Source organism: Aythya ferina (assembly GCF_964211825.1).
Source record: "Aythya ferina genome assembly, chromosome: 3".
Taxonomy (NCBI): Eukaryota; Metazoa; Chordata; class Aves; order Anseriformes; family Anatidae; genus Aythya; species Aythya ferina.
In genome coordinates, this window is record NC_140298.1 from 28,383,021 (window position 1) to 28,397,695 (window position 14,675).

Here is a 14,675-nt window from a genome sequence, read left to right on the forward strand (position 1 = left end):
TTCCTTGAGAATAACTTTTCAAAGTTAAATTTTAGTAGGCTTTCATCTGTGCAACCCATCTGTGGAACTTAGAAAAACTGATATCCATTTAGTTCTCTAGTTCAGAATACATGTACTCTACTAAGCAGCAAAAGCCCTACAAATATTTAAAAGAAAGAGAGAGTAAGAAAAAGAAAAGATAAACTTACCCGAAGCCCCTGTCTCATGCATTTTTTCTTCACGTTTGCTGTCTGGTTTACAACCACTTTTTTCATCTGCTTCATCATCACCCCACCAGGCTGGCTGTCCATACAGAGGTGTACCACGAGGCATGGCAGAAAGATCTATAAAAAAAAAAAGCCCACAGCAGAGGAAATTGCTTTTCTGTTTAGTTTTGGTATTTAGGTTCAAGCAACAAGAAGAGAGAGTGATTTGCCAGGATCATTTCTCCTGGAAGCTGAATTGAATTGGTTGCATGCAACCAACTTAGAGGCTGGATAAGTGATCTGAGTTCTAAATATAAAAGCTTACTAATGACCTGATCAAAACTTCTGGCACAAACATTTCTGCAAAGGCAGCTGACATCTCTTATTGTTACCCTGATGTCTGCAAACACTATTTTCTGCATTCAGTTTGGAGTCATCAGTACAGCAGTACATTCCTAAAAGCTGTTCATTGCCATTTCTTTGAGAAGAGTCTCACTTTTACCCACATTGACCTTTTGTTGAAATCTGAACTCACAGCATGAAAAAACTGATCAAATTTTGCAGTGCTGCCAAGGTTCCAAATCACTGACAGCTACTACAGAGTGCTGAAAGTTACCTAGTGTAAAACATCAGTGAGCACAATTTTAAAATAAAACAGGAAACAAACAGAAGACAAGCTGCTGTACAATAAAATTGTTTGTTATATAGGATACATAAACATGATTAAACACACTTGAACACAAAGGTTAAGTAAGGAAAGACACCATTATAATTAAGATTTGTACCTTCATGATAAATTGACTGGATTCGTTTTGATTTGAACTCCTGAGAGGATATTCACGCTACTGAGATTTAGCTATTTCAGTATCATACATATGTATTGAGGATACTTTAAGAAGTTTTTATATAAAAGAACATGACCTGTTCAAATCCATCTTAGTTGTTGTCTATTGCTTTGTCTGCCATGATTTTCGTTGTTTTTATTCAACAGTTACATATAATTTCATAGCCATGCCAAAGAGCAGCATGATTTGAAGATATTAACTACTTTTAAAACAAAACAGTAACAAAAAAGGACAAAAAAACACTTCAGTTAATACTCAATTGTTTTTAAAAACATGGTGGCTGATGCTCGTGCACTGAATTAGCAATAGGAAACAGCTTTGCATACAGTCAGTGAGAGAATCAATTCCCAAAATGCTTATAAATTGCAGTCAAATATAAAACTCTATCATTAACTTTTACTGTTATTTTTGGAATAGTAAAGAGAAAGCGAAGCTGAGAAGAAAACCCACTGTGCTCACTATAAAAATTTAAGAGGACCTAAATGCTGGAAAGCAATATTAAATAGGAATACTAAGTTATTGGCTAGGCTTTATGTATCCTTAATAGGATGTCAGATTAGCCAAAAGTTAGTTATACCACTGAGTCCTATAGGTGGTGGAGAGAATTACTTGAAGTAAGCCTTCCAGAAGAATGGATTCAACCTAAACAATGTTGTAACTGCCTTGAATTAAGAAGTCAGACCTAGCCAGAATAATATTAAAAGCACAACAATACACAATTCCTTTCTCATTCTTGTGGTTATCTCCTGTAGTAGCTTGTAGCACAGCAAGCAATTATGGTCAGGTAATTCCTAAAATGAACAATCAACTTCGTTGTGTGGCTTGCTTAACATTAAGACATCTGTGGCAAAGCCACCATGACACAATACATAAATATTAAATATAAACATATATAAAGATGATGTAGAAACAAGATAGAAACTAGTTTCCACCATTTTTGTACAATAGAATGCTTAAATTCCATCCTATCATCTAACAATGTATGCTAATATCTATTAAAAACAAAAAACAAACAAATAAACAAACAGAAAATAAATCAAAAGAAGGAAAACACTTGGGAATGGTGGTGAAAAAAACGAAAAATAGTCCTATAGGAACAGTAGGAACAGTTTGTACAATTCAACTGTAAAAAAAACACATCACTTTACTGCCATAGATACTGGAAATTTCTGATTCTTGAGAAAAGAAATACAAAGATCTGTTAAATGCTGCTTAAAAAGAATCCTTTAGGAGCTTTCTTAACATGTGGATGCTAGGAAAAAAGGCAGAAGCTAAATTTAGAAAGTTATTAATTATTCTTATAATACATTTAATATTTCACATGATGTTTCTACATCTAATTGAACAATTTCAAAGGCACCCCAACAAAGCAAATAAATAACCTTTCAAAGTTTACATTTTTTTGCTGCCAAAATGCACCTTACCTATTGATTTCTCTTCAGATTTCAGTGCTTCAGTAGTCTTGTTGTGCACTTCATTTGTGGAGTCTGTTCCTTTGGACTCTGTAGTTTTGGAGCTAGTTTGCTTTGACCCTTCTGCCTCTGAAGATTTTTGGGATAACTGGAGTTGGCTTGTAAATTTTTCATGCTAATGTAATGTTAAATAAATAAATAAATTATCTCAAAGAATGTAAAAAACTTTTACCAGTAACTATGCAATGACAGAAAAACATCTAGGAATGGTCCATTATTACCTTAAGTGCTTCTTCAGGTACTCTCATCTCTCCTCTGACAACAGTAAAAAGATTAGTATGTAGGAAATGCTAAGGAAAACGCTTAACTCACAAGACAACTTTCTGCAAAGGCGATAGTTCTGTAGTCTATTCTGCTATTACAGTAGTGACAATTGTTTTACAAATCTATTACTGTACAGACTAGAATGCACAATAATACATGTACTTCTGAAAGCAAATGCACAATATAACTATTTACTACTTGTAAATAGAACATTGAATAGATACCTTAATGTTGCAATAAGTTTTCCTTTTGTTTTCATTTAGTAGTTTGCTGAATAATTACTTGCAATCTTTACAATTTGCATACAATTTCCTGTAATACAAGAATTTTCTTATTTGCCTCAAAGTAATGTTTGTTTGCAACACAAAAGTTACATGTTAAGAATGTTACAGCAATAGCTATACAGAGGTTTTAAATAGCAATTGAAAATCAATGTTTCTTTTTGTTAAGAAACAACAACATGTACTTTATCAATACTTCTGACCAAGGCATAGTATTCCAAAACCTGCGATTTTCTCGTAAAGAAACAGGTATTTCAAAGTTGCTTCTCTAATAGTATGAGAACATTTCATTTAATGCAAACATACTTTTCAGCAAGAAAAGCCTGTCAGCACATTGTGCATTTTTTATGACAAGGATATCATATCCAAATCTCAGCTTATCTTCTAACTTCAGAGTGATGTATGTCTGTTCTGGAATCCTCACATCATTCACAAATGTCTAGAAATAAATGAAGACAGATACTGTTAAATTGAAAAAAAAAAAAGGTCACTAAACTAATTTTATAAGAACGTTTTCAGCATTGCAGATTTTCTACCAGTGATTCACTGGGCAATGTTACCTCAAATTAGCATCTAACATCATTATTTTTTTTTGTAGCTTGCATTTTCAATCTCAATTAGCTGTCAGAATTGACATACCATTACATTTGTGCACCTTTTCATATTATATACATAAGTTCTGAGGTAGTTTATAATTTCTAAACATTGTTAAAAGACTTAATGGAAAACAAACATGGACCAAGTTACTGCATCCAAATAATTCCACATACCAGTGATAAATAACTCAATGTACTGCGACTCCTGAACGGCAACAGATATAACAACACTTGTAAGCAGAAACAATTATTCTAACAGCTAGCAGCAAAACAGGGCAAATTCCATGGTCTTAACAATGTCTTTTGAAAATTCAGTTTTTGTACCAAAACTAATCCTCCCTTCCTTCAAATCACTGTTGGAAACAGCAGGAGAAATCAGACAAGCTTTCTGGGATGTGAAGAAGGATTTACGTACCTGAAAGTTTGCCTTATTTCACCAGCCACATCAGTTGGCTGTTAAGAGGTAGTACAGAACAATTCAGACCTCGCAGTCTGTGTGGTTGGCAATCTTAATAGCAACAAATAACAAAAAGCTTACAAAAAGATACTGGTATTAACTTCCACAGAACACCTGAGAGGTAGACAACAGCTAATTACAGAAGCAACAAGGAGGAGGAATAATACATGTTAAAATCAAACTGGATCTTAGAAAGGTAATTTGGAAGATTTGGCAAACAATACCATCAATTTTCAAAGGAAAAAAAGACATTAAACTTAATTCTGGAACTCAGATCCTTGAAGAATCCATCCACCATATGAGCTGAGAAAAAGCTTCTGCACAGCAACTTGCCTCAAACTATTCCTCAAGGCTGAAGCTCAAAGCTGAACTTACACTCAAAGCTCCTCTCCCCTACATGTATGTTCTCCCTGGGCTTTCTTGAAATCTTCCTTCTCCTTTTACCTTAAAAGAATGTAGCATCCAAACATACAAGAATGTAGCATCTTCCCCATAAGAAATACGACTAACTAGTAACATATGACCAGTCTCTTGTTTCTTGGTTATATTTCCCTCATCCTCTTTTTCAAATCATTAAAAAGCCTTCATTTAGGACAAATTCAGGGGAAATAAAATATTTATGGTTCAGCTGGATGAGTCTGTTGCATTATTTTATGAATTATTTATCAGTGGTATCATTTTCTGTACCTTAAAAAAAATACAGATTCTTGTTCATTTCTACTTTTTAGAACAACCAAACACTAGTTCTACAGATAGGAGATTAAACATTCAGAGAGAGCTTTGCGGAAAGACATTTACTATTGTTTTGTGCCAGTTTTAGGGACTCTAAATGCCACAACCATGCAGGATCGTTCTATTTTAAACTTGCAAATTCTACAACAGTATGTACGTTTTTAAGGACTGGAGCAGCTCAAGACTGGCATCTTTAAAGCACTTTAAAGTTAGGAGTACACAAAAAAAAATAAAACTTTAATAGATAGGCAAGCCAAGTATCTGAATCTTTAAACGCTTGTTTTGTTCATCTACATTGAGTATTAGATGAAATCTCTAAGGATAGAAATTATGTCCTCCCCTAAAATAATAAAGGGGTCTTCTGTTTTGTCCTTTTTCTAAATAAAAATAATGTTTATCTCATTTATAAAATTGACGTAGGTATCTTTCACAAGAAATAAGAATTAAAGGTACAACTATTTACCGGTTAGTAAGCTAAAACTTAAGAGCGGTATTTAATGCATATTTATTCTACTTAAACATTATGAGAGTCCAGAGCAAAAACCCATGCCAAGAATATCCTCAAGACAGCCTGAATCTCAGTAAATTACCAAAATTCAGACTGCTTTGAGGACACACAAAGAAGAAAATACAGTCTGGATTCCTTTGATATTGGTGAAATAATTATTTTATATTAGAAACTGTACACTTTCCTCAGAAAAGACAAATTCATCCATTTTTTTAGTATGAAATAAAAAGATTTGCAAGAATGAGCTGGAGAATTACTTGTTTTTTGGAAATAAAGCATTATGTGAATCTGATAAATTTTTTTTTTTGCTTTATTTTCAGATCTAGACATACAAAGTCCAGAATGAAGACTTGTCTCATTTTCTCTGAACTGAGCATGAATTAGCCACACAGATATGAGTGTTCAGGTACCAGGGCATCAACTGCAATCCCAGCCCATCTTGTGAAAGTGTATTGGGCTCACTAAACTCAAAAGAAACAGTCTTATGCATTGGCAGTGGCCTTCTCCCCTTAACCCTCAAATTACCTTTAGTGGCTAAAGTGCATTACACCAGAAACGTTCTCGAAGGAAATCAAACTAATTGCAGAGACTCAAAATAAATGTTTGTTCTTGATGAAGGAAGATAAGAATGGGTGGAAACCAATGAAGCAAAAGCAGGACCTTTCTTCCACAGTACTGAAAGAACATGTGTAGTACTTTTGGAAGAAAGAAGGCCTCAGGCCTACATTAAAGGGAGAGCTTATCTGTTGATACCCATATTACCTCCTAATTACCTACCTAACTCAATTTAAATGCAGTTTTCAAGGAAGAGTAAAATTCTGAAGGAACTACTCCTGTTGGTTGGGTTTTGTTTTTAAACTAGAGAGAACAAAAATGCTGAGTCTTCACAGAAACCATGGGCTTCCTTACATACCATGTCCTTGTAGAATCACATATGCTTCTATCTCACCTTTATGAAACACCAAATCACAGAAAAGTTAAGGTTTGAAGGGACATCTAGAGGTCACCTGGCCACACAAGTTTATGTACACATGACATTAAGAATTAAAATGCCGTTATAAAAAAATACAAATTGGTTCTCAGATCCAGTAGATAAATGGTTCTCCTACAACTTGCTTTGAACTTTTCATCTGGCACTCTCCAAAAAACTTGGAAGAGAGGCATAAGAAAATTACTTGTATCATTATTAAAAAACCTTGTATAGTAAACCACCTTCTTTTTGAGACCAAATATAACATTATTTACCAAGGGTGATGGTTGCATTTCAAACAACTCAAAAAAAAACAATCAAAAAACCAGATGTGCACTCACATGTACACAATTGGCCTAGAAATTGAAACACAGAACTTCCATAAAGATACTGAGGAATAAGACAAAGGAGTAAGAAAAACCTCCTCCTACAATTTTGAGACACTTGACCACTAACTAGTGGCTCTCTGTGTTATGTTCTTCACTAGAAACTGACAGAAGCACAAAAATACACTGTTACTCTTCAGTGGCAACTGAGTAAAAAAGTGTCTGAAGAACTGGACCCACAGATACCAGACACAATTTAAAACATTTCACACAGACTAGTGAGAAAATGAGCATCCCTCAAACAAGTAAAGATGACCTTTGAAAACGTCAGTTGCAATGCTAGAACAGTTATCTGTCAAGATTATGAGCGACACTATGTTAGAGAATCGGTGACCATGGAGAGAAACTGACACTCAATAATGCTGATTTTAAATTTCTTCAAAGATTAAAGAACTTACACACCATACAAAAGGTCAGACTGGTAGAGGAAGAAATGGAGCAAAGTAACAGGTATGAGGTTCTAGAACACGACAGTCAGAACAATGAAGTAGATGAAAGCCCATCCCAGTTGGAGAGGGTGCCTAAGGCAAGGCAACCTACCCCCCCGCATTGCTACATCATCTGTCAAAAGAGAAAGAAGGGTTATTGTCATGGGGGACTCTCTTTTGAAAGGGACACAGGGCCCAATATGCCAACCAGACCCAACCCACAGGGAGGTCTGTTGCCTCCCCAGGGCTCGGGTGAGAAACTTTGCTAAGAAAGTCAAGCACCTGGTACGGCCCAATGACTACTACCCGCTACTGGTCTTTCAGGCTGGTAATGATGAGGTAGCAACAAGAAATCCTAGAGTGATCAAAAGGGACTTTAGGGCTTTAAGTCTTGGCCCAGTCCCACAGCTACAACATCATCGGCATAAGCAAAACCTGGTGGGATGAGTCCTGTGGCTGGTGTGCTGCAATAGATGGCTACAGGTTCCTCAGGAGGGACAGGTGGGGTAGGCGAGGTGGTGGGGTGGCGATGTATGTGAAGCATGGGCTGGACTGTGTGGAACTTCAAGTTGGTGATGGCAAAGTTGAGAGCCTCTGGGTAAGGATTAAGGGATGAACAAATAAAGGGGATGTCGTAGTGGGAGTCTATTACAGACCACCCAGCCAGGATGACAATGTCGATGAACTGTTCTTTGCAGAACTAGGAGATGCCTCGAGCTCAACTCTCCTTGTCCTTATGGGAGATTTCAACTTGCCAGAAGTCAATTAGGATCACCACACGGCTGACACAAGCAAGTCCAGGAGGTTCATAAAGCATCTAGATGATAACTTCTTGGTGCAGGTGCTAAGGAAGCCAACTAGGAAAGGTGCCCTCCTAGATCTGTTGCTAGAGAACAGAGAGGGTTTTGTGGGAGACGTGGCAATTGGTGGCCATCTTGGTCATAGTGACCATGAAATGGTTGAGTTTAGAATTTATGGCAACAGAAGGAAAACTGCCACCAAAACTTCAGCCCTGGATATGGGGAAAGCAGACTTCAGGCTGCTCAGGGAACTAGTCAGCAAGGTCACCTGGGAAACTGCTTTTGAAGGCACTGGCGTCCATCAGTGCTGGTCAGTCTTTAAGCACTGCCTCCTAAAAGCACAAGATCAGGCAATTCCAAAATATCAGAAGCCAGGTAGGCGGGGCAGAAGGCCAGCTGACCAGGGCTCTTCTACTGGAGCTTAGGTGAAAAAAAGCAAGTGTAGGGCTGCTCGAAGGAGGGTCAGGTGACACAGAAGGAATACAGGGATGCTGTTTGTGTTTGTAGGGAGAAAATTCGTGTGGCCAAAGCCCAACTAGAGTTGAAGCTGGTTATGTCTGTGGGAGATAATAAAAAGTTTTTGGTTTTTTTTTTAGATATGTGAACAGAAAAAAGGAGGACCAAAGGAAACACAGGTCCACTACTTGATGGGGAAGGTCTCCTCACAGACAATGACAAAGGCAAAGCAGAGATGTTTAATGCCTTCGCCTCTGTCTTCAACACTGATGATGGGCTTTGGGACCCAGGGTGGCCTGAACTGGAGGACCATCACGATGGGAACAACAAACTCCCAACTGACCCTGAACATGTGGGGGATTTGCTGCTCCGCCTGGATCCATACAAGTCCACGGGTCCGGATGGGATTCATCCCAGGGTGCTTAAAGAGATGGCTGATGTCATTGCGGGACCTCTCTCTATTATTTTTCAATGATCTTGGGAATCTGGAGAGGTCCCAGTAGACTGGAAGCTGGCAAATGTTGTACCAGTTTTCAAGAAGGGTAAGAAAGAAGACCCTAGCAATCACAGGCCTGTCAATCTCACGTCAGTGCCTGGTAAAATTATGTAGAAGACGATTCTTGAAGTTCTTGAAGCACACCTGGGGGACAACGTGGTCATTGGTCCCAGCCAACATGGGTTCATGAGGGGTATGTTCTGCCTAACAGATTTGATTTCCTTTTATGATAAGATCACCCATCTAGTCTATCAAGAGAAACCAGCTGATGTGATCTTTTTGGACTTCAGCAAGGCTTTTGACATGGTTTCCCATAGGATCCTACTGGACAAAATTTTTGGACTTAACAAAAACATCATATGATGGGTGAGCAATTGGCCGATGGGCAGGGCTCAAAGGGTTGTGGTAAATGGGGCCAAATCTGACTAGCGGATGATCACTTGTGGGGTCCCCTCAAGGCTCCATTTTAGGGCCAGTCCTCTTCAATGTTTTTATAAATGATTGGATGTAGGACTAGAAGGTGTTCTGAGCAAATCTGCCAACGACACCAAACTTGGAGGAGTTGTGGACTCGGATGAGGGTGGAAAGGCCTTGCAGAGAGACCTAGACAGATTGGAGAGCTGGGCGATCACCAACTGCATGAAGTTTAACAAAAGTAAGTGCTGGGTCTTGTACTTGGGACAGGGCAACCCTAGCTTTACGTACAGACTGGGCGACGAGACGCTGGAGAGCAGCCCCGCAGAGAGGGATCTGGGGGTTGTGGTTGACAGCAAGTTGAACATGAGCCAGCAGTGTGGCCTGGCAGCCAGGAGGGCCAACGGTATCCTGGGGTGCATCAAGCACGGCATTGCTAGTCAGTCGAGGGAGGTGATTGTCCCGCTCTACTCTGTGCTGGTGCGGCCTCACCTCGAGTACTGTGTGCAGTTCTGGGCACCACAGTACAAGAAGGACATTAAATTGTAGAGTGTCCAGAGGAGGGCGACGAAGGTGGTGAAGGGCCTAGAGGTGAAGACATATGAGGAGCAGCTGAGGTCACTTGGCCTGTTCAGCCTGGAGAAGAGGAGGCTGAGGGGGGACCTCATTGCAGCCTACAACTTCCTCACAAGGAGGAGTGGAGAGGCAGGTGATCTATTCTTTGTAAACACCAGCGATAGGGCCCGTGGGAATGGTGTCAAGCTGAGGCAATGGAAGGTTAGGCTGGATATCAGGAAGAGGCTCTTCACGAAGAGGGTGGTTTCACACTGGAACAGGCTCCCCAGGGACGTAGTCACTGCACCAAGCCTGTCTGAATTTAAAAAGTGTTTGGACTGTGCACTTAGTCACATGGTGTAAACTTTTGGGTAGACCTGTGTGGTGCCCGGAGTTGGACTTGACAATCTTTACGGGTCCCTTCCAACTCGGGATATTCTATGATTCTACGAACATGCATTTATATCCTGGAAACATTAAAAAGGAGAATGAAAAAAAAAAGTTGAATGTCTTGAAAAGCCGAATGTCACTTTACTACAGATTTCATAGATAAAAAGCAATAGTGTAGTAAGCACACAAAAAATGGAGTCATACATGTATTTTGGAATGTCTTATTGGTGTTACAGTAACAAGAAAGCTTATATTGAGAAGAACAACTCTTTGGAGAATTTAGCTACCATTTTCTCCAGGAAGTCATCAACAAAGTCTGCCAAAACCAAGTCAGATGTTACAGCCACGGTGTAACAAGCAAGCTTTCTCACTAATTTATCTACTTTATTTATGTTATCTAATTTATCACAGATACTATTAGATTTAGTAGCTCTCTCCCCGATCCCCACACCAGAAACTATTTTCCAAAAGGCGACTTAAAACAGCCTTTACACACAGAAGCTGGCTGAATTATGCTATAATATAGTCACAGAAAGATAACCATCCAAAAATTTAAAGTTAAAATCAAGATCATTGGTCTGAAGGCATGTGCTGGATTTTTAGGGTTCTGTTGGCTTCCTGTCTCAGCCCCCTCCCTTGTCCAATTTATGCTTTGTCATTTTGAATGCCAATTAAAGCCTTGTATTGCTGTATGTCAATATGCATGGTAAATACAGTCAACACTCAAACTTTTAACTGGACTAAAAGAACCATTGCCTAGTTAGTAGTTCATTGCAGGGTACAGAGGCATTGCATATACTGTTCTACTACACAATTTGACTTAAGTACCATATTAGAAAATTGTATGTTTCCTCTTCAGACTTGAAACCGGATAGGTAGAGGTATGTAAGAAAACGCACAGTTGGAAACAGACAGTAAAGGAAGCACTGTGAAGAAGAGAAACAAGGACTGCAATGATATAATTTAATATTCCCCAAACTGTGAGAAGAGCTGCTTTGATGTCTCTGGGTAAACAGCTACACAGTTAACTGACAGCTCCAACTTGAGAATGAATCAGATCAAGAGAAGAAAATAACTGAAAGCTGTATACCATACATGAAGGAGTCAAATTAAGGTCTTAAAAATATAGATAGTGCATTTTTTTTAATTAAACTCAAGTTTTGTGAGAAGGCAATGAAAATCAGGTATGCCTGTTGACTGCAAGAATAACACAGAATTGGGGAATAAAATCAAGTCTCTCAGCAAGAAATTACTATGAGCTGAATTTTGATAATTTCCTTGAAACAGTGTACTGACTTTCAAAATGCAGAGGTGTATTAAATATTTAAGGAGCAAAGTTCTCATCTGCTTACAGCTATTCAAATGATATAACCTTTCAGGTTACACTGGTTTCAGATGGAGTTGAGACTCTGACCCTTTGGAAAGCCAAGTTGCCTACATACATGTTAAGGTCTGTACCTTAAAATACAGAAAAACTAACAAAGACAGTCCGAGTATTTTGAAACGCACTTCAAGATGAAACACCAAGTTAAAAGTCAATGCCAACAGACAGTAAAATTGAGATTCCTTCTTCATCTTATATATATACATATATATATATACACATGTACATTTAAAACTTGGCACTGCTTACTGAAATTAATACTTAGGAAGTTACTGATAATGAGTAGTTATCAAAGATGAACTCACAATTTTTGGTACTCTATGCACATTCATGACAAACTGAGAAAGTACCAACTATAGCTACCATCTATAAACAGCTCAAACAAATATCTAAAGGGCTACAAAAATATGACAAAGCAACTAAGTTTTTAATAATCCATTACAATATTCAAAATGTTTATAAAAGGTGAAGCTTGTCTAGAATTTTGTATATGCAATCCCTAGAAAACTCTTAAAATGTAAAATAATATGAAACTTCATTTTGCTCATAACTTTGCATTTGTCTTATGTTAGTTTGTAATAACCTGACATTTATACATTATTCATAGAGATTTTGACACAAAGGATACAGAGATAGAATATACGACTATAAAATATGTTAAATAAGTTTACATGCAATTTGGTTTTTGGATTTGTTTTCACATAGAGTACAGTAACATTCTTTTCTGTGTAAAACAGGATAAGTATAGATCAATTTCTTAAGCAGAAATTTTAGAGACTGAAAGGCTCTCTTTTTTAAAGCATATAATCAATTTAAGACTTTCTGCATTTATGTTTGAAATTAAAAGTTAAATATCCCCTTGTATTCGAGTTTCTTTGTCTTGTCAAGGCCCTCTTATTAAGGTGCTTTGTTCCAGTCCTTTAATTGATGCCCCACAAAATTACATTTTCCTTTCAAATGTTCCATCCATTTGCAAACTTGCATTAAGAAGATATTAACGAACACTTAAGTCATAGCATCCTTACTATAAAAAAAAAAAAAAAAAAAAAAAAAAAGACTAAGGGAAACTATACATTTTTGATGTTATCTTACCCCATTCAAGCTGCCCAAATCTTTCACCAAGTGTTCATCTGTAGAGGGATCATAGTTAAGTACAGCATGTTGCTTGTCCACACTTCGTGACTAAAATATTAAAAAGAATACAAAATAAAATAACGCATTTCAAGAACAGATCAATATAGCAATAATGGCTATTTCTGCGAGTACTGCAATTATGTTCTTTCCACATGTTTCTTCAAACTGTATACAAAAAAATTAGGCCTACTCTAACTTGAGAGTTAACCATATCCAACGCTGACCCTGGGTGCCCATAACAGAATCAAAAAATTCTGAATAATGATTTTCTTAATGTTTCCTCAAATATAGGTCCCATACCTATACACTGATAAGAATGACTTCTGTGCTCATTCCTGTCCCAGCACCAGCAGTGCCTGTCAGTTCTAAGGATCCCAGGTTATCAGCACATTAGCCAGTTCAAGGCCTTAAGACCATGCATCCAGGACTCCTAAGGAAACGCTCTCTATTCTCAGAATCCCTTATCTCATTCCTTCTGTATCTCTTGTGACTTGCTAGTACTGTTTTTCTTCCTTCCTTCAATTTCCTTCCTTTCCATGCCAACTTTTCATTGCTTTGTTTTCTCCTCATAGAAGTGGATTCTCTCCTCTTCTGCTTATACTTATTATGTTATTTTAGCCATTCTGCTCTACAGGAAATAGAAAGGGTGTTAGAATATAAACAGGGAGTGGGGGGTAGGGGGGGGAAGGACAGACAAAGGAAGAGAGAGACAAATGAACAGCAAGGTCACTGATGCACTACATCAGTTAAGCGTTCTTAACAGTGGGTAAAGATACACTGCTACAGTTCATTTTATATGGGTTTAGTAACCTTTCCTCAATTGAAAAAAGCTCAGTAAAATCAAATTCACTGATGTGAGTGTTCTGCTGAACCTACAATATCAAGATTATGCTTTCCCACACAAGTGGTGCAAGAATGCAAGCAAATGAATTAGCCTATCTTTACCTAGGTTATGAGAAAAAAAAAATCTGAACTTCTCCCAATTATTTTATTCAAATATATATTATGCTATTAATCAGTTATTTTCTAATCTTTACACACCACTTCCTATTAAAAAAAAAAAGTTAAAATGGAAATGAAACTAACAAAAAGATCCTCAAAGCTTCACAATATTTTGTCACATTTTTGAAATGGTAAGAACAATTACTTGAGTCTGTGGCTTTTAGAGCAGCACCTGAAGTTCTGCACATTACAACTCTCCTCAGGCTTAGACTATTTGCATATAATAGAACATGTTTTTATTATTTACAGATGATCTTTACAAGTCCAAACATTGTGCTAATCTTTGAAATACCACGTTTCTTTCAGATTTATTATTGTTGCATTCCATTCAAATATAATTCCTACCCAACTACTCTTTATAAGATTGCATTGCCCTGGCTGGCAGCTAAGCACTACACAGCCGTTTGCTTGCTCTTTCCACTCCCTCGGTGTGAAAGAGAATAGGACAAGAAAAAAGCAATAAAACAAATGGGTTGTGTTAGGATAGCTTAAGAAGTGTGAAGGAAAAAGGAAAAAAACAATCAAACAAAAAATCAATCAATCAAAACAACAACAACAAAAAAAACACCAACAACAATTCCAGTGACTCAAAGGCACTAACTCACAATCTCCCACAAGCAGACTGATGCCCATCCAGTCTGTGAGCAATGGCTACTCTCCCCAAAATCACCTCCCATCAGTTTTTATTGCTGAACTCATCATTATATGGCACAGAATATCTGTTTGGTTGGTTGGGGCCGGCTATCCTGGCTGTGTTCCCTCCCACCTTCTCCACTCCCAAGATACTCATGAAGGAAGGCAGCAGAAAAGAGAAACAAAAAAGGCTGTGACACTGTAAACCCTGTTCAACAATAGCTAAAACAGGGTCTTATCAGCTGTTTGGGTCACAAACCCAAAGCATACTACCCTAAGGGCTGTAA

The 14,675-nt window shown here is 37.7% G+C and overlaps 1 protein-coding gene across 9 annotated transcripts in view; it reads right to left on the reverse strand.

The window, feature by feature from the left end:
* CEP170 (centrosomal protein 170) overlaps positions 1–14,675 on the reverse strand; it is a 101,110-nt gene that overhangs the window by 61,512 nt on the left and 24,923 nt on the right. For all 9 annotated transcript variants that reach the window (XM_084512264.1, XM_084512268.1, XM_084512269.1 and 6 more), the window contains exons 3-7: positions 12,712–12,801; positions 3,405–3,486; positions 2,724–2,779; positions 2,455–2,617; positions 189–323 (exon numbers count right to left, since the gene is read on the reverse strand). In XM_084512264.1, coding sequence (XP_084368390.1) covers positions 189–323; positions 2,455–2,617; positions 2,724–2,779; positions 3,405–3,486; positions 12,712–12,801 — 526 coding nt within the window. The remainder of the gene's footprint in view (positions 1–188; positions 324–2,454; positions 2,618–2,723; positions 2,780–3,404; positions 3,487–12,711; positions 12,802–14,675) is intronic.